Source organism: Vigna unguiculata, chromosome 5 (genome assembly GCF_004118075.2).
Source record: "Vigna unguiculata cultivar IT97K-499-35 chromosome 5, ASM411807v1, whole genome shotgun sequence".
Classification (NCBI taxonomy): Eukaryota; Viridiplantae; Streptophyta; class Magnoliopsida; order Fabales; family Fabaceae; genus Vigna; species Vigna unguiculata.
In genome coordinates, this window is record NC_040283.1 from 3,376,362 (window position 1) to 3,391,341 (window position 14,980).

The 14,980-nt window shown below is 27.3% G+C and overlaps 1 protein-coding gene across 1 annotated transcript; it reads left to right on the forward strand.

The window, feature by feature from the left end:
* Nucleotides 1-12,472: 12,472 nt before the first annotated feature.
* LOC114185692 (pentatricopeptide repeat-containing protein At2g36730) lies at nt 12,473-14,155 on the forward strand. The gene has a single exon (XM_028073564.1). It carries the CDS (start codon nt 12,514-12,516, stop codon nt 14,020-14,022), a length of 1,509 nt encoding a protein of 502 aa, XP_027929365.1. The 5' UTR covers nt 12,473-12,513; the 3' UTR covers nt 14,023-14,155.
* The last annotated feature ends 825 nt before the right edge of the window (nt 14,156-14,980 follow it).

Genomic DNA, 14,980 nt, shown 5'->3' on the forward strand with positions numbered 1-14,980 from the left:
ATAAAACTATATAATCTATCAAAATGTAGTTTAAAATAATTATTTAGATTATGATTGGAATCCTAGTCTATTATTATTTATACATTACAGTTCTCTAATCATAATCTATTATTACTTTTAGACTACAATTATCTAAATAAAAGTAGTTTGTTATTACCTATAGACTATCATTTATATATAGATTATAATTCTCCAAATAATCTTAATCGATTGTGACTTATAAACTATTCTTTTAATAATTATAGCTTATTATCCTTTGGATCTTTTCTCAAAATATATATATATATATATATATATATATATATATATATATTATTTTAGTTTCTCTATTCCTACTTAAGCAATCCAGATAGAAACAAAACTAGAAATAATAGATCTTTGTTGGTCTGCCTTTCAACATATTATATGAGGTATGAACTAGAAGAAGAAAAAAAACACTACTTAGGGTCCGCTAATATAAAAATGAAACGAAATAAGGTTTTGTATTGAATATCAAAATGAAATAAACTAAATTTATGCATCCAATATGTTAGAATTAATTAACGAATTAATTCTATTATGTAACTCATTTAAACTATTATAATATATCCAAATATTATTTAATAAAATATAAGGATCTATTGATTATTGTGGGAAGTTTTGATAAAATAACTTAAAGATCAAATAAGGTTCATCCCTAATTGATGGACATTGATTTATACAAAGAATTAGGGTTTTGGCCATAAGGTTCTTCCCCAATAATTCATCAAGGAAGAAAGTCTCAGGGGAGAAAGTAAGGCAAAAAGATAAATTAGGAAAATGAGGTTGAAGAACAAAGATTGAAGAACACATTTTCATTGAATTTCTCATGGATCAAGGTTAGTATTCTATTATGATTTATGTACGTGAATGTGTGGGACTCATGAATCTTAAGATCTTAGAGTAGTTTTCTATAATGAATTATTATCATGTAAAAACTATAATTCATTTATACAATAAACCAACTATATAAAATTATACTAAACAACATATTCAAACAATAAATAATTCAAATAACACATAATAAATAATAAAATATAAATCATCATATATAGATTTTTTAAATGCATTAAAATATGTGAAGAGAGAAATACAAACCTGGAAACATGCTTGATTACGAACGTGAGTAACACAACTAGTGTGGGTGGCAACACAATCACACAAATAGCAAAGCATGAACAAGAATTTAAGGTCGAGCAAGAGTAGAAAAACAAATGGAGGAGTGAGAACATGAGAAGGAAGGAGATGTGAACTTGAATGGAGGGTGTGGTAACAAGCTAAAGAAAGAAGAAGAAAAAAAAAGGAGAAGACAAGCTCGTCTTTCGTGGCGAAAGAGGAAAAACTTTTGTTCAATAACGATAAGAGACAATAGTAACTTTTAAGGCATAATAAAAATAAAAAAAATTTAAATTATTCAAGATAGTATAAACTATAAATCACTTAAAATCGTAGTCTATCTCACTATATGTTTCCTTCAGGGAATTGTAAGTTTACAGTAAGATAAACTATGATTTTAATTGAACAATTCTATATTATTTGTCAATAATTTCAAAAATGACATCACTTCAATATAGAGTACTTTTAAAAAAATGTAATATGTGGTAAGTAATTGTGTATACATTATTAAGGTATTATAAATAGTGAAGATTTGAGGACATAAATTCTTTATATTATCTAATTATTATTTACATTATTTTGAAAGTAGAAAAATATTTTAGAAAAACTTGTAATAGACTTTGTTTTTGTAAATTTATCTTAGTTCTTGTAAGAAGATTTAATTTTTATTATATAACAATGTTAACAAGATCGTATAGTATCATTAAGGAACAAGTTACTCTTGACCTACACAACCCTTCCACCTTTGTATATGCTAAATGAAATGGTGATAGATTTTTGTCAAAAGCTCCCATCACAATCCACACTTCTTTAATCATAGCGTCTTGTAAAAACCTTTTCATAGATGAGATCATAAAGACTACACCACCACCAAGCTAGAAAGTCTCATTACTTTACTACAAATCATGTCATATTTTGTATAGTCTTTTCCCAAGACACTCAAAAGGAGCTAGTTCACACAATTATCCATATATTCAATAGATTGTTTTAACCATTAGTAACAAAGTTTGACACAATTTGTGACAAGTTGCCCTTACCACTTAGCTTCTATTGTCTTGGTTAACACCTGACAATAAAAATGCAAAGCCTTCGAAGCAGTGGCGAAACTTGGAAAAAATATTTAGGGGTGTCAAATTAAATTTGTTATATATAATTTTTTTTAGTTAGAAAAAAAAAGTTTTTCATTTTTCTCATCATTTCCTCTGCTTAGAACAAACACACATAATAATAAAATTCAAAAAAATATGACTATTATTTGCTATTATATCATGATACTAAACCATGAATATTATTTTAGATAAGTTCTGTGTACCTCATCAATTTGATTTGGTGGGTATTATCAAATTTGAAGACGCTTTTTCCGGATCGCATTCTAATGAATTTTTAAATTCATTATATATAACTCTAGAAACTTTAGAGATTTGATTTTCATTGTCTTGACTTCTTGGTTCTCATAAAAATTTTAGTTAACATATATGCCGTTTTTTTTCATCTTTATCACAAACTTTCTTCTTCAAAAAAGAAATTAATTCTTTTACTCTTTATCATAATATTTTTAATATAAATTTAACATCTCACCTATTTAGAAAAAAGAAAATTTATATTCAGAAATCACAATTATCACAATGCAAGACATAACAAAACTCATACCACTTTAATTAAATAAGCAACATAGTATAAATTCAAAACTTTAAAAAAAAATTACCTTAGGCAGCAAAAACACAAAATCCCTAAATTTCATAATTAAGGGTTATAATAATTTGGGAAAAAGTATAAGTAGGGTTCATACCAATTTCATAAAAGAATCCCTAAAATCATAATTAGGTTTATACTAATTTGGGATAAACTTAATTTAGAGAAACATCTTAAAAAGAATCATAAATCTGACATACATAAATCATAATAAGATACTAACCTTAATCTGTGAGAGATCATGCGAGAATTACTTCAATCTCAATCTATGTGTTTTCCAAACCTCTGTTTTCCAATCTATCTCTTTGTATTTATTTCTTGGTTTAATTAGTCGGATGGTATCCACTTTCGTTCATATGTGTCCGTTTGGTACCCGCTTTTAAAAATGTGTCAATCTAGTCTAAACTTTTGAAAAGTGTCTTAATCAGGTCCCTTTCAGACAAAAATTACTATAGCCGTTAACTGTATTGATATTTAAAATGAATTACAAAATTAAGTATTGATATTCATATCAAAATTTAGGACCTAATATTTTTTTGCTGAAAAGGACCTAACTGAAGCATCTTTTCAAAAGTTGGGACTCAATTGTACCTTTTTAAAAGCAGGTATCAAACTAACACATCTAAATAAAAGTGGATACCATCCGACTAATTAAACTTTATTTCTCTTCACACACTTTCATGATAATTTACATAGTAAAAAAATGCTATAACAAAAAAAAATCTTAATCTCTTTTATAAACCAATATTTCCATTAAATTTTTTATTATAATTTTCATAATATAAATTTAATATAAATAATATATAAATATAATTTTAAAATATATATATATATATATATATATATATATATATATAAAATAAATTAAAAAAAAAATGGGAAAGTGGTGGCTCCCCTAGATCAATTCATAGTTCTGCTTCAAAGTTATGAGTATATACACCAATCAGAATAAAAAAATACATTATAAACACTATAGAAAAATCATTAAATAACCATCAAATTTAGAAAAAAAAGTAGTTACTATATTATATTGACTAAATCAGCGACTATCTTATAAACTAAACATTATTATTTTCTAAAATAGTCTTTAATATTAATAAAAATATAATTGGTATATTAATTAAGATTTAAATGTGTCTACAGTATTGACTACTAAAATTTTATCTAATTTTGCATTTGCAAAGAAAAAAAAAGAAGAAACAAATATAATGGATATGAAATGGATGTAAGCATTTATAGGGTGTCAAAATAGTAGTATTACTCTTTAAAAAAAAATGTAAACTTGTGTTAATTTTTTGTTTTTGTCCCTGGTCTATGGATATGGAAAAAAAATCATAAGAAAAAAGTATTTACTATATTAAGACAAAAATAATTATTTTAATGTTTACTTCTTAAATGTATACTTCTCTACCTGTTACATTATATAAACATAGTCAAGAAATTAAAACTACTTTTTATTATAAATATAAATGTAATGGTTGATGTTAGATCCGTGTTAATTCCTGAACTATCTGAACCACCTAATATAAATTGTTTTACTAATACAAATTAAGTCTGTAAGTCCATTGCTAACCTTGATTTAACTAAGCAGCAAAGTAGGTTTATGGGTTGGTCCTATATTTTCAAGTAAATGTCGGTTTTACTTTCTTGCACAATCTGTATGATTCCCATTCAATATATACACTATTTACTATGTTATTTGTTGCATTGAATCTGATCGTGTTTGGTGTTCTCCACAGTCCATAGCGTAATTATTAAGGTACGTTTGCTAATTAAATAAATTATAATAAGTCAAACAATAATATATATATATATATATATATATATATATATATATCACTAAAATTTTGTTAATTTTGTTTTAAAATTTTTTCTGTAAGAAATATTTATAAATTTTGTTAAAAAGAAATTTACAAAAAATTGCTATCAATTTTTGTATAAAATATTTTGTATAAAACACTTTTCATAACAAATTTTGTAAAAAATATTTATAAATTTTATAATTTTATAAAAAATTATTACTTACGAAAAAACCTAGTAATTAAAATTTTTAGAAAAAATGGTAAACTTTTTTTTTAATTATTTTAATAAATTTATAAAAAAATCTCACATAATACGAAAAATTTTAATAATGATAAGAACAAGAAAGAAAATAAAATTAATCAATGTATAAATACGCTGCAGGTAATGGAATCAGATTTTAATATATAACAGTTGTATGACAATGAGACGTGATGCACACAAGAAATAGAACAATATAACAAGTTTTATTAGATACAAAATGGTCTAATATATCTTTTAATACTTATGGGCATATTATGGATATTCATAAATATTAAATAAAAATAGCTTAAAGGATTTTAAAAATATTTTACTCATAATTCTAAATTATGCTGACATTTTCTAAAAGTAGTTAAAGACTAAAATAAAGTAAAAAATAAAAAGATATGAAAAGGTTTTGTTAATTAATAATTAGTAAAACTAAGCATTTTGGTAAAAGTCTTTAAAGGCTACTTACGATTCACGTGACAAAACCCATTTTAGTCTAAAAGCTAAACTTTTTTATTTCTGTTGGTTATTATCATTTAATCCAATTCAAAATCCAATTTGTTTCTATAGGTTATCACACAATGTTCAATTGAATCCAAAATTTAATTTTTCTACTTGATGGTGTATTGTTTAATGAATTAAGTAATTGTTTTTTGTATATGAATACTAAACACTCAATATATTTTATGGATGCAATCCAACTTATTAGATTGTGCAATGCAAATGTAATTTACAAAAATTAGAGACATCTTAAAATTTGGACTGATTAATTTTAGAAAATTAATAATTATTTAAAATATGAACTATAACTTCATTTTTTTATAATGTGCATACGAACTTAAAGAGATACTCATCAACATGTTCTAATAATAATAAATACATAAATATATATCTTCAAGCTTAATTATGTTCTGGGTTCTTATTAAATTTAGGATGATGGTCTATTGAGTCTTAAAATTTTTAAAATTTTTAATTGAGTTTCAACAATTAAATGTTGTTGTTAATTTTGTAATGTGGCAATTATTTTGCATTGTTATCCTCCTTGAATGTCGTCCATAATATTTTGTTATAAGATACCATGACGACAATATCTTGTCCAAATATTTATTAAAAGTGATTCAATTTAGTAATTTAGTCATTGTCGATAGTTTTTCACAAGTGTCTCATATCAATTTGTGATTTTTTTTTTTAAAATTTTTTTACACATGTCACTCTACCGTTGTGTCACATGGACAAAATCTCAATTTGGTATATATATTTGTTTTTAGTTTCAATTTGAGATCATGTTAGTTAGAGTTTGGATGTGAATATTAAATCTAACGTGAAACCAGAACACATCATGCAACAAAAAAGTACATAGACAAATTAAAATTAATAAGTTGGATAGTATAATTCTCAAGATTCAAGTATTAACTCTATCATTCACCTTGTCCTAAATATTTCATATAGATTTTAAAATTTGTTTAAAAATATTTCTATAAATATTTTTAAAAAAATATCAATTTTAGTAAGAATATCAACATATAATATATACCAATTGAGACTTTGTCCATGTGGCAAAACCTTGTAATGACATGTGTAAACAAAATTTAAATTAAAAATAATATTCATGAAAATCACAAATTGACATGTAATATTGACTTTAACATCGTTTGTAAAAATTAATGACAGGAACCAAATTAAATAATTAAAAAAACTAGAACCAAACTGATAGAAAAAAGAACTAGAAGACCAACTTAGTACTTCTTGACAAAAATAAAGAGCAAAGAGCATTTGATATATATATATATATATATATATATATATATATATATATATATATATATATATATATATATATATATATATAACTAAATTTTATAAGATTCACAGTCCATTGTAACTAATTATAAATAAGTAATACTTCAAAAGCATAATATTTTAATGACATAATCAATTTGTATTTGCAATATAATATATAACTTATTATGACTCATCACTTCAAGCTCCAAGTCAATGCTTTATTTTATTTCTCTAAAACAAAGAAGAAAAAATCGTTGGAAGCCCAAAACTTCTCAAAGATATTAACAAACATAAATATTCTTAATCATTTCAATTTTCCTCCTCTCCATATTTAATAATAATAATAAAAATAATAGATACAAAGTGAGCATAAGAAAATGTTGAAAGAATTTATCTAATTTATTTACTGAAAAAAAAACATTCTTTTTTATTCACATAAATGTTAATTTTAGATTCATTATTATAGGGATTACTTTTAATAATAATTTTGAAATTTTTATGTTAATTTTGTACCTAACCTAAATTTAAGGGACATAGAAAATAGTGGTTGTCCTGAAATATTTGAAGATTATAGTAGTTGTGTTTTATGAGATTCATCATCATATCTTACAGTTCTACCACTGTAAATGTCGACACGTAGTAGAATATCCCAAAAATCCATATTATTTTTTTATAATTTCTTAATGAACACCTATTTGAGAACCGCATCTCTTCTTCCTCCAAAATAAAACAAGAAAGAAAATTTCTATTTACACACCACCACACCAACAACAACCAAAACATTTTATAGTCGAACAATTAAAAATAATAAAAGAAATGAATATGAACAAGAACAAATTATAAACGAAATGAGGAAGAAGGGCAAATTTGAAACACAAAAAAAAAGACATGCAAGTAAATAAAAAAAAAATACATTCTTTATTTAACGAAACCTTATTACATGAATTCAAATTTAAACCATTAGAATAACATTTTCATATTTACAAAATTATCGTATCACGTTACGTGATTACCTTTTGAAGGATCTAGATATGTTGTCGTGTTTGGAGCACGAGTATATCTTCATCCACTAGTATTTCATATTCAAAGTGCAAGCTTTATTTCCCATTAATTGGTCAAAAGTTTTGTTTCTTTTGTCTTGCTTTTATTAGTCCACTCATCAAATCACCGTCGGTTAGGTTAGTAAACCTTTGTTTGGTGACAGTCACATTGGGATATAACATTACTTTGTGAACAAATTATTGACGTGATCTTTGTATATAAGCTATACAAGTTTGTCTATTTTTTTTTAAGAAAAGAATACTACTTTTAATCATTAACAAATATTGTGTTGAAAAATTTGAATTAAATGAAAACAATGATAAAATAAAATAAAAATCTTTTTATAATCAAACATCCTTGGGAATTATAACTTTTAATATAATTGAACATATAAATATTATCAATGAAATGTAGGAATGACTAAAATATTAAATATTCTACAAAAAAAGATGAGGCACGACCATATAACGAGAACACCAAATACTAAAACTTAATTAAAAACATGGATATAAATAAGCAGTTAAGATAGAGGATATTAATTGCCTTGTATATGAGAAAAAAATAGGAGTTTTATTTTCCAGATAATCACAGTGATCATACTGTATAATGATTTTTTTTATCAGCAAAGAATGAATTAAAATTAAAAAGAGCACTTAAGGGATGCTCTAACTCTTATACAAAAAGTTGTCCTGTATATATTGATGCACTAGTTTGGCATCAAAGCACCAGCTAAACACATATCTGTCAAACCCAAAAAATGACAATGAAAAATTACTTAAAATCCTCAAAGCAAACCGAAAATTCAAATATATGCACTATACTGCAATAATGAAACACCAAAACATTGGTCAGAATTAAAATATTTTTATCTTTGTTGTTATCCCTGCAACCGTTCCTTTGCTACATTTCCCTCTACAAATTCCATTGCATCTTTAAGAAAGAGCTTCTGACATAATATAGAATGTGCAATTGTGACCCAAGATAACTATTATATTCTCATACAAACATACTGTATAATGATTAATACGATTAATATTGCATTTTTGTTAAAGAGATGAATTGAACCTATAATTTATAATATTTTTCATTTTCTTTTAAATTTACCGAGCTAACTTTATAACTTTTAAGCGTTAATGGAGTTAAATCAATAACCTCTTCTATCTTATTTTTTAACTTTACCATTAAATAATCTTATTCATATACTTGTTGCATTTGATCCACTGCATTCCATTGGACGGTTAATTATCAAGTTTCGTTTGATAAACAGATTATAATAAGTCAAAATTAAACACACATATTTTGTTTTATTTCCATGATGAATGGTATGCAAACGTTAGTTTATGTGTCAAAACATTACTATAGTTGTCTGCATTTGACGATGGCTGGATATGTCTCCATTCTAATTGGTCGCATAGCATTATTTATAAGTTCTTTTATAACACTCTTCCCCGTTAGTTTGGACAAAGCTTAATTAAAATGGATTATGTCACCAAAACTTTGGTGCCAGTCACAACCCTGTACTGGGACATGACATTAACAAAAGTTATATTTTTAGAAATTATATCTCAGATGAGATTTAATACCATAGTTTTATAAGCAGTTAATTTTGGAATCATAGATACAAATCCGTGACCACTATTTGTGGTTTCAACGGTAACCACTAATTAAGTTTTTTGCTTTTTAGGATGACAAAGTTGAAGCGTCAAGACATCATGAACAGTGTTGGAGGAGTTGTTCAAAACAAGGTGTTGGCGATGGTGATGTTATTATTATGGATGCAGTTGATGTAGTTCAAATAAAGCATGCATTGTCCACTTGCGGCGAGAACCTTCTTAAGATTTAAATTTTAAATTTAATTTAATCTTTTATATATATATATATATATATATATATATATATATATATATATATAATGTGAGATTATTAATTAACGAATAATTCAAATGTAAGATTAAATATTAAGAAGTAGTTCGATAATAAATAGAACAGTAGATCTAATAGATTTCGTTAGGATAGGTTCTAATAATATATCTGATATTATAAAGTAAAATTTAAACCTAAGTCAATTTCACAAATAATTTATAAGACGAGGTTTACATCATTTAAATATACTAAATTAATTTTATCTCTAATCTTGAAATTTCTATCAAAGCCATAAATCCTTGAAATTTGTTGATGAAGAAATAAGAAAGATGCAATTGTCAATTTTGTAGTAATTAGTGCTCTTGTCACTTACCTTGTGAGGGTCGACTATGGTGGCGTCATGGATTCTTGTTGATGGTCCCAATTCAGATAACAAACGTTTTCTCCATGTTAATATAATACGTTTGAAAAACTTATATCAAGGAATTCAGTGTAGGTTTGTTGAAACTGTAGCTACACTTAGCTTCGTTTTAAGCCATTTAGATATGCTGCAACTGTCGCCATTTCTTTCGCATGATTATTGGATCTTCGTTATTTAACTACAAAAAATAGTAGGTTGTATGTTAGGTTCATATTCAAAATGTTTCAATGATACTGTGACAAGAATTTACAGCTTAAAAATTGACATTTTATTTTATATTTCTTTATGGGGATATCTATTCTTTACACGATGAATCCTATTCACATTTTTTTTATTCTTTCTACATCATCTCTAAGTTATCGTTATTTTAATAAATACAAGTCTGTTATAAGATTGAGTAAAATTAATTTATACAATGAGTCATTGGGCCGTACTTTGATTGAGTTTTATTAAATTTTACTTATACGCAAAAAATTCATCTTAATTATTAATTTAAAATGAAAAATATTTTCAATTGAAAATTTAATATTTGATTTTATATCAGGACAAAATTAACCATGGAGTTTTACTAGAGAAAAATATTGTAATTTTTTAGGATATATAGAATTGAGACATCGAAGGATCCAAGGAAAGGGTCGAAATAAGGAAATTAGAGGGAATAACATAAGAATTCGAGAAAGATGATCAAAAAGAGATCGGAGAGAGTTCGTTAATAATTGCATTATCGAAGACAATATTAAAAAAGCATGATGGAGACATTGAGAAAACAATGAGTTAGAATTAAAGCTGGATCGAAAGATGAGTTACGTAATTGCTAAATAGTATGGGAAGAATTGGCACAACTGAGACAAGATAGGCCATTTTAGGATAATTATCACAATTGATGAAATTTATCCTTTATTTTATTTTAATGTAACTAGTAGAGAAAATATAAAATAGATAATTCGAATGCAAAATGGGTTGATAAATCGTGAGTATTCTTCTAACACTCTAAAAATGTCACGAACAAATTATTAATATAATAATTTGAATTATCATTTTCGTAGATTTCCTTTATCAGCTTTTATTTTATTATTGATGATTTACTTTAGTGCAATTTACATTTCTACAAACTTATTTATTTTTCTTCATCTTCATCTATTTCTTTTTCACATTTATCTTTTTGTTCTCTATGCACCATTATGTCTCCAAATACAGACACAAAAATATGATTATTAGAGAGAAAATCATGAATTTTTAATTGAAATACACATTAAAAGAAAATTCAGTGACTTAATATAATTATGACATTAATCCACAATATAAACGAGTTATGCATCAAATTTATGTTTATAGTGGAATCACAAACATCAATACACTCAATTCAGATTGACATATTGTTAGCCTAATTAACAAAAGAATCCACACCCAATTAATTTGGTTCAATCTAAGTATATTAGACCACATTGAATCAAAATTCTCGAAAAACGTTAGTGTAAATAAGTTCGTAAAAAGTTTATCAAAATTACAAATTTAGAAGAAAAATAAAATACAACAAAGGATAATTCATACTTTTCATGACTTTGTTTGATGAAATTAGTTTATAAAACAATACTTTAATTCTATTGCACAAAAGCCGTGTAGTAAAGATAATTTTGATTTTGATTTTTTTTTCATTCACTAAAATGATACATGTTGAAGGTTATTGTATAAGAAGATGATTTTTAATTTTTTTTTAACCAAAGTCACACCTCACGTAATAATCATGATTTTAATTTTTTTATTTTATTTTTATACTAAAATCGTACATGATAACTTAAAAAAGGAGTTAGACATCGTCTTCGTCATAACTTTCTTAAATAAATATTAGTAAGAACTTTATAATTTTTAAAAATAAATTTTTACTGTGTCAATACTACGTGATGCCACAATTACTTTGATATTTATCAACTCGAGTCCTCTTTAATTATATTATACTTGCTGTCCTCAAATTCACCTTCTAAGAGTTTCCAAATTTATGATTGGAATATGACCAACAACTGAATTTTAGTAAACGATAATTTTGTCTCTTTTAGTTTCTGCTCGAAGATTTTATTTCCAAATAATAATAACTGAATGTTTCCTAAATTTTGAGATTTAAAAAAAAATTATGTTCATAATCTAGATGTGATAAATTTCATCATTGAAATTAGAAATAGGAATGGTTGGAAGTAGAAATATTTGCCTCACCAGACAACTTCACTATGTTTAGTGCTTGATGGAATTTTTTCCTAATAGCTTATAGGAACAACTTCTTGAAACTATTATTGAAAATATTTTATAAAAGTAACAATAAGCTGAGCGATTAAAATTAGAGAAGACAATTTATCATTAAAATTAATGAAAAAACTTGCTTATGAGTATGTAAAATATAAAATTTATTAGGATTATGTAAACTAACTAAATTAATTTTTTAAAATTACATATTTAAATAAGTTCTTAGTAGATTGACGTAGGATGTCTTGTCTAAAACTGTGGCAATGGAGAAGGAAGATTGAAAGACGAATGCATGCATGGTTCGTCTTCCGAAATTGAACACACAGTTCCTCTCGAAGAAGCACCAATGCCTCTTTCTCCTAAACTTGTGTGGTTCCATGGAACAAATGCGTCAAATCCAGGCACAAATCCACCTCTCTGGTCTCTACCAAGACACACACACTCTCTCGGAACTCGTCTACTTTTGCTCCCTCTCTCCCTCCAAGAACCTCCGCCACGCGCGCGCACTCGTGCACCACGGTGCCACTTCATCACCCATTTCGTGGAACATTCTCATCCGAGGCTATGCCGCGAGCGATTCCCCCCTTGAAGCTTTCTGGGTATTTCGGAAAATGCGAGAACGTGGCGCCATGCCTAACAAACTCACCTTCCCTTTCCTCATTAAGTCTTGTGCTGCGGCTTCTGCACTTGGTGAAGGGAAGCAGGTTCATGCGGACGCTTTTAAGTGTGGTTTGGACTCTGACGTGTACGTTGGTAACAATTTGATTAACTTTTACGGGTGTTGTAAGAGGATTGTGGATGCAAGAAAGGTGTTTGATGAAATGCCTGACAGAACAGTTGTTTCTTGGAATTCGGTTATCACTGCGTGTGTTGAGAGCCTTTGGTTGGGTGAGGGGATTGAGTATTTTTTCAGGATGTGGGGTTGTGGGTTTGAGCCTGATGAGACTTCCATGGTGTTGTTACTATCTGTTTGTGCTGAGTTGGGGTACTTGAGTTTGGGAAGATGGGCTCATTCTCAATTGGTTTTGAGAGGGATGGTTCTAAGTGTTCAATTGGGTACTGCTCTTGTTGACATGTACGGGAAGTCTGGGGCTTTGGGCTATGCAAGGTTTGTTTTTGAGAGAATGGAAAAGAAGAATGTGTGGACATGGAGTGCAATGATATTGGGGTTGGCTCAGCACGGGTTTGCTAAGGAAGCCCTTGCGCTGTTTGCAATGATGAGTAGCAATAACAATCATGATATATGTCCAAATTATGTGACCTATCTCGGGGTTCTTTGTGCTTGTAGCCATGCTGGGATGGTAGATGAGGGTTACCAATATTTTCATGACATGGAATGTGTGCATGGGATCAAGCCCCTGATGATGCATTATGGAGTCATGGTCGATGTATTTGGCCGCGCTGGCCTTCTCGAAGAAGCTTATGAGTTTATACAGAGGATGCCTATTGAGCCTGATCCGGTTGTGTGGAGGACATTGCTAAGTGCATGCACTGTACATGATGTGCATGACCATGCAGGGATTGGAGAAAGAGTGAGGAAGAGGTTACTTAGGATGGAGCCAAGGAGGGGAGGGAATTTGGTTATTGTTGCTAACATGTACGCTGAAGTGGGTATGTGGGAGAAAGCAGCAAATGTGAGGAGGGTGATGAGAGATGGAGGAATGAAGAAGATGGCTGGGGAGAGTTGTGTTGACTTAGGTGGCTCCATGCATAGGTTCTTCGCGGGGTATGATCCTTGCCCAGATTTGACGCCTGTTTATTATCTGCTCCATGGATTGAACTTGCACTTGAAAATGGTTTACTGAAACTCTAGGTAGCTTGGTATAAATACATTTTTCTGCATATTGTAAAAACAGAACGTCACATTTTTTATCTTTATTTTTCTGCATTTCAAGTCTTGTTCAGCTCAAGGGAGTTCCATTAAAAAAAAATCAAATTAGTTACATAAATTTTTTATTTTGCGGCCGGAAAGTTATATTTTGATTTTATTTTTTTTACTTCGTAATATAATTTAGTATGAGTCATTAATTTTTTTAAAAAATAATAATATATTAATCAATAATCTACGTTAAACCACATCATAGAATAAGAAATAATGTGAATAAAAGCCATGATAATGTCATCGTACTTTGTAGCTTACTTATCTTCCTAGATGTAATCTCATGAGGAAATGGTCCTCTACATCTTCTGATTGGGCTTTCTCAGTACAAATTGGATTGCAACCACTTTTACAGAGCGTGCTTCTTCCCGCACGTCCATAGTTTCAAGTGCCACCCCATAAATTTTAAAATTTCTAAATTTATCTTTCAATTTAGTTCCGAATTGTCATGTGTGTTTATCGCTTTGAAAATTCCTATTTTACGAAAAAAACTATCAATTTTTCTTATACTCATGAAAACCTAAAATCTTATGTTTGCACACACTTATTAAAATTGGGAATAGTTGGGAAATAATATTAAAAGTGGAATAAACATATGGGAATTATTGGCGACTAAAATAGATAAGCATGTGATATCAATAAATATGCGCCCATATGCGGTATTAAGTACTTGTGTATGTACGCAAGAATCGTAAGAAAATTATTCTTTTTTAGTTTTTTTTTTGTCTTTTTAATATTTTGTAGAAAAAATATAGTAATTTTTTACTTTACTAAAATAATTATATAATTTCAATTTTATTGAAATCTCTTGCCACCAAACACAATATACTTAAAGTATAATAGAAAATATATAATAAATATGTTATTTAAATTCTCAAAAAACA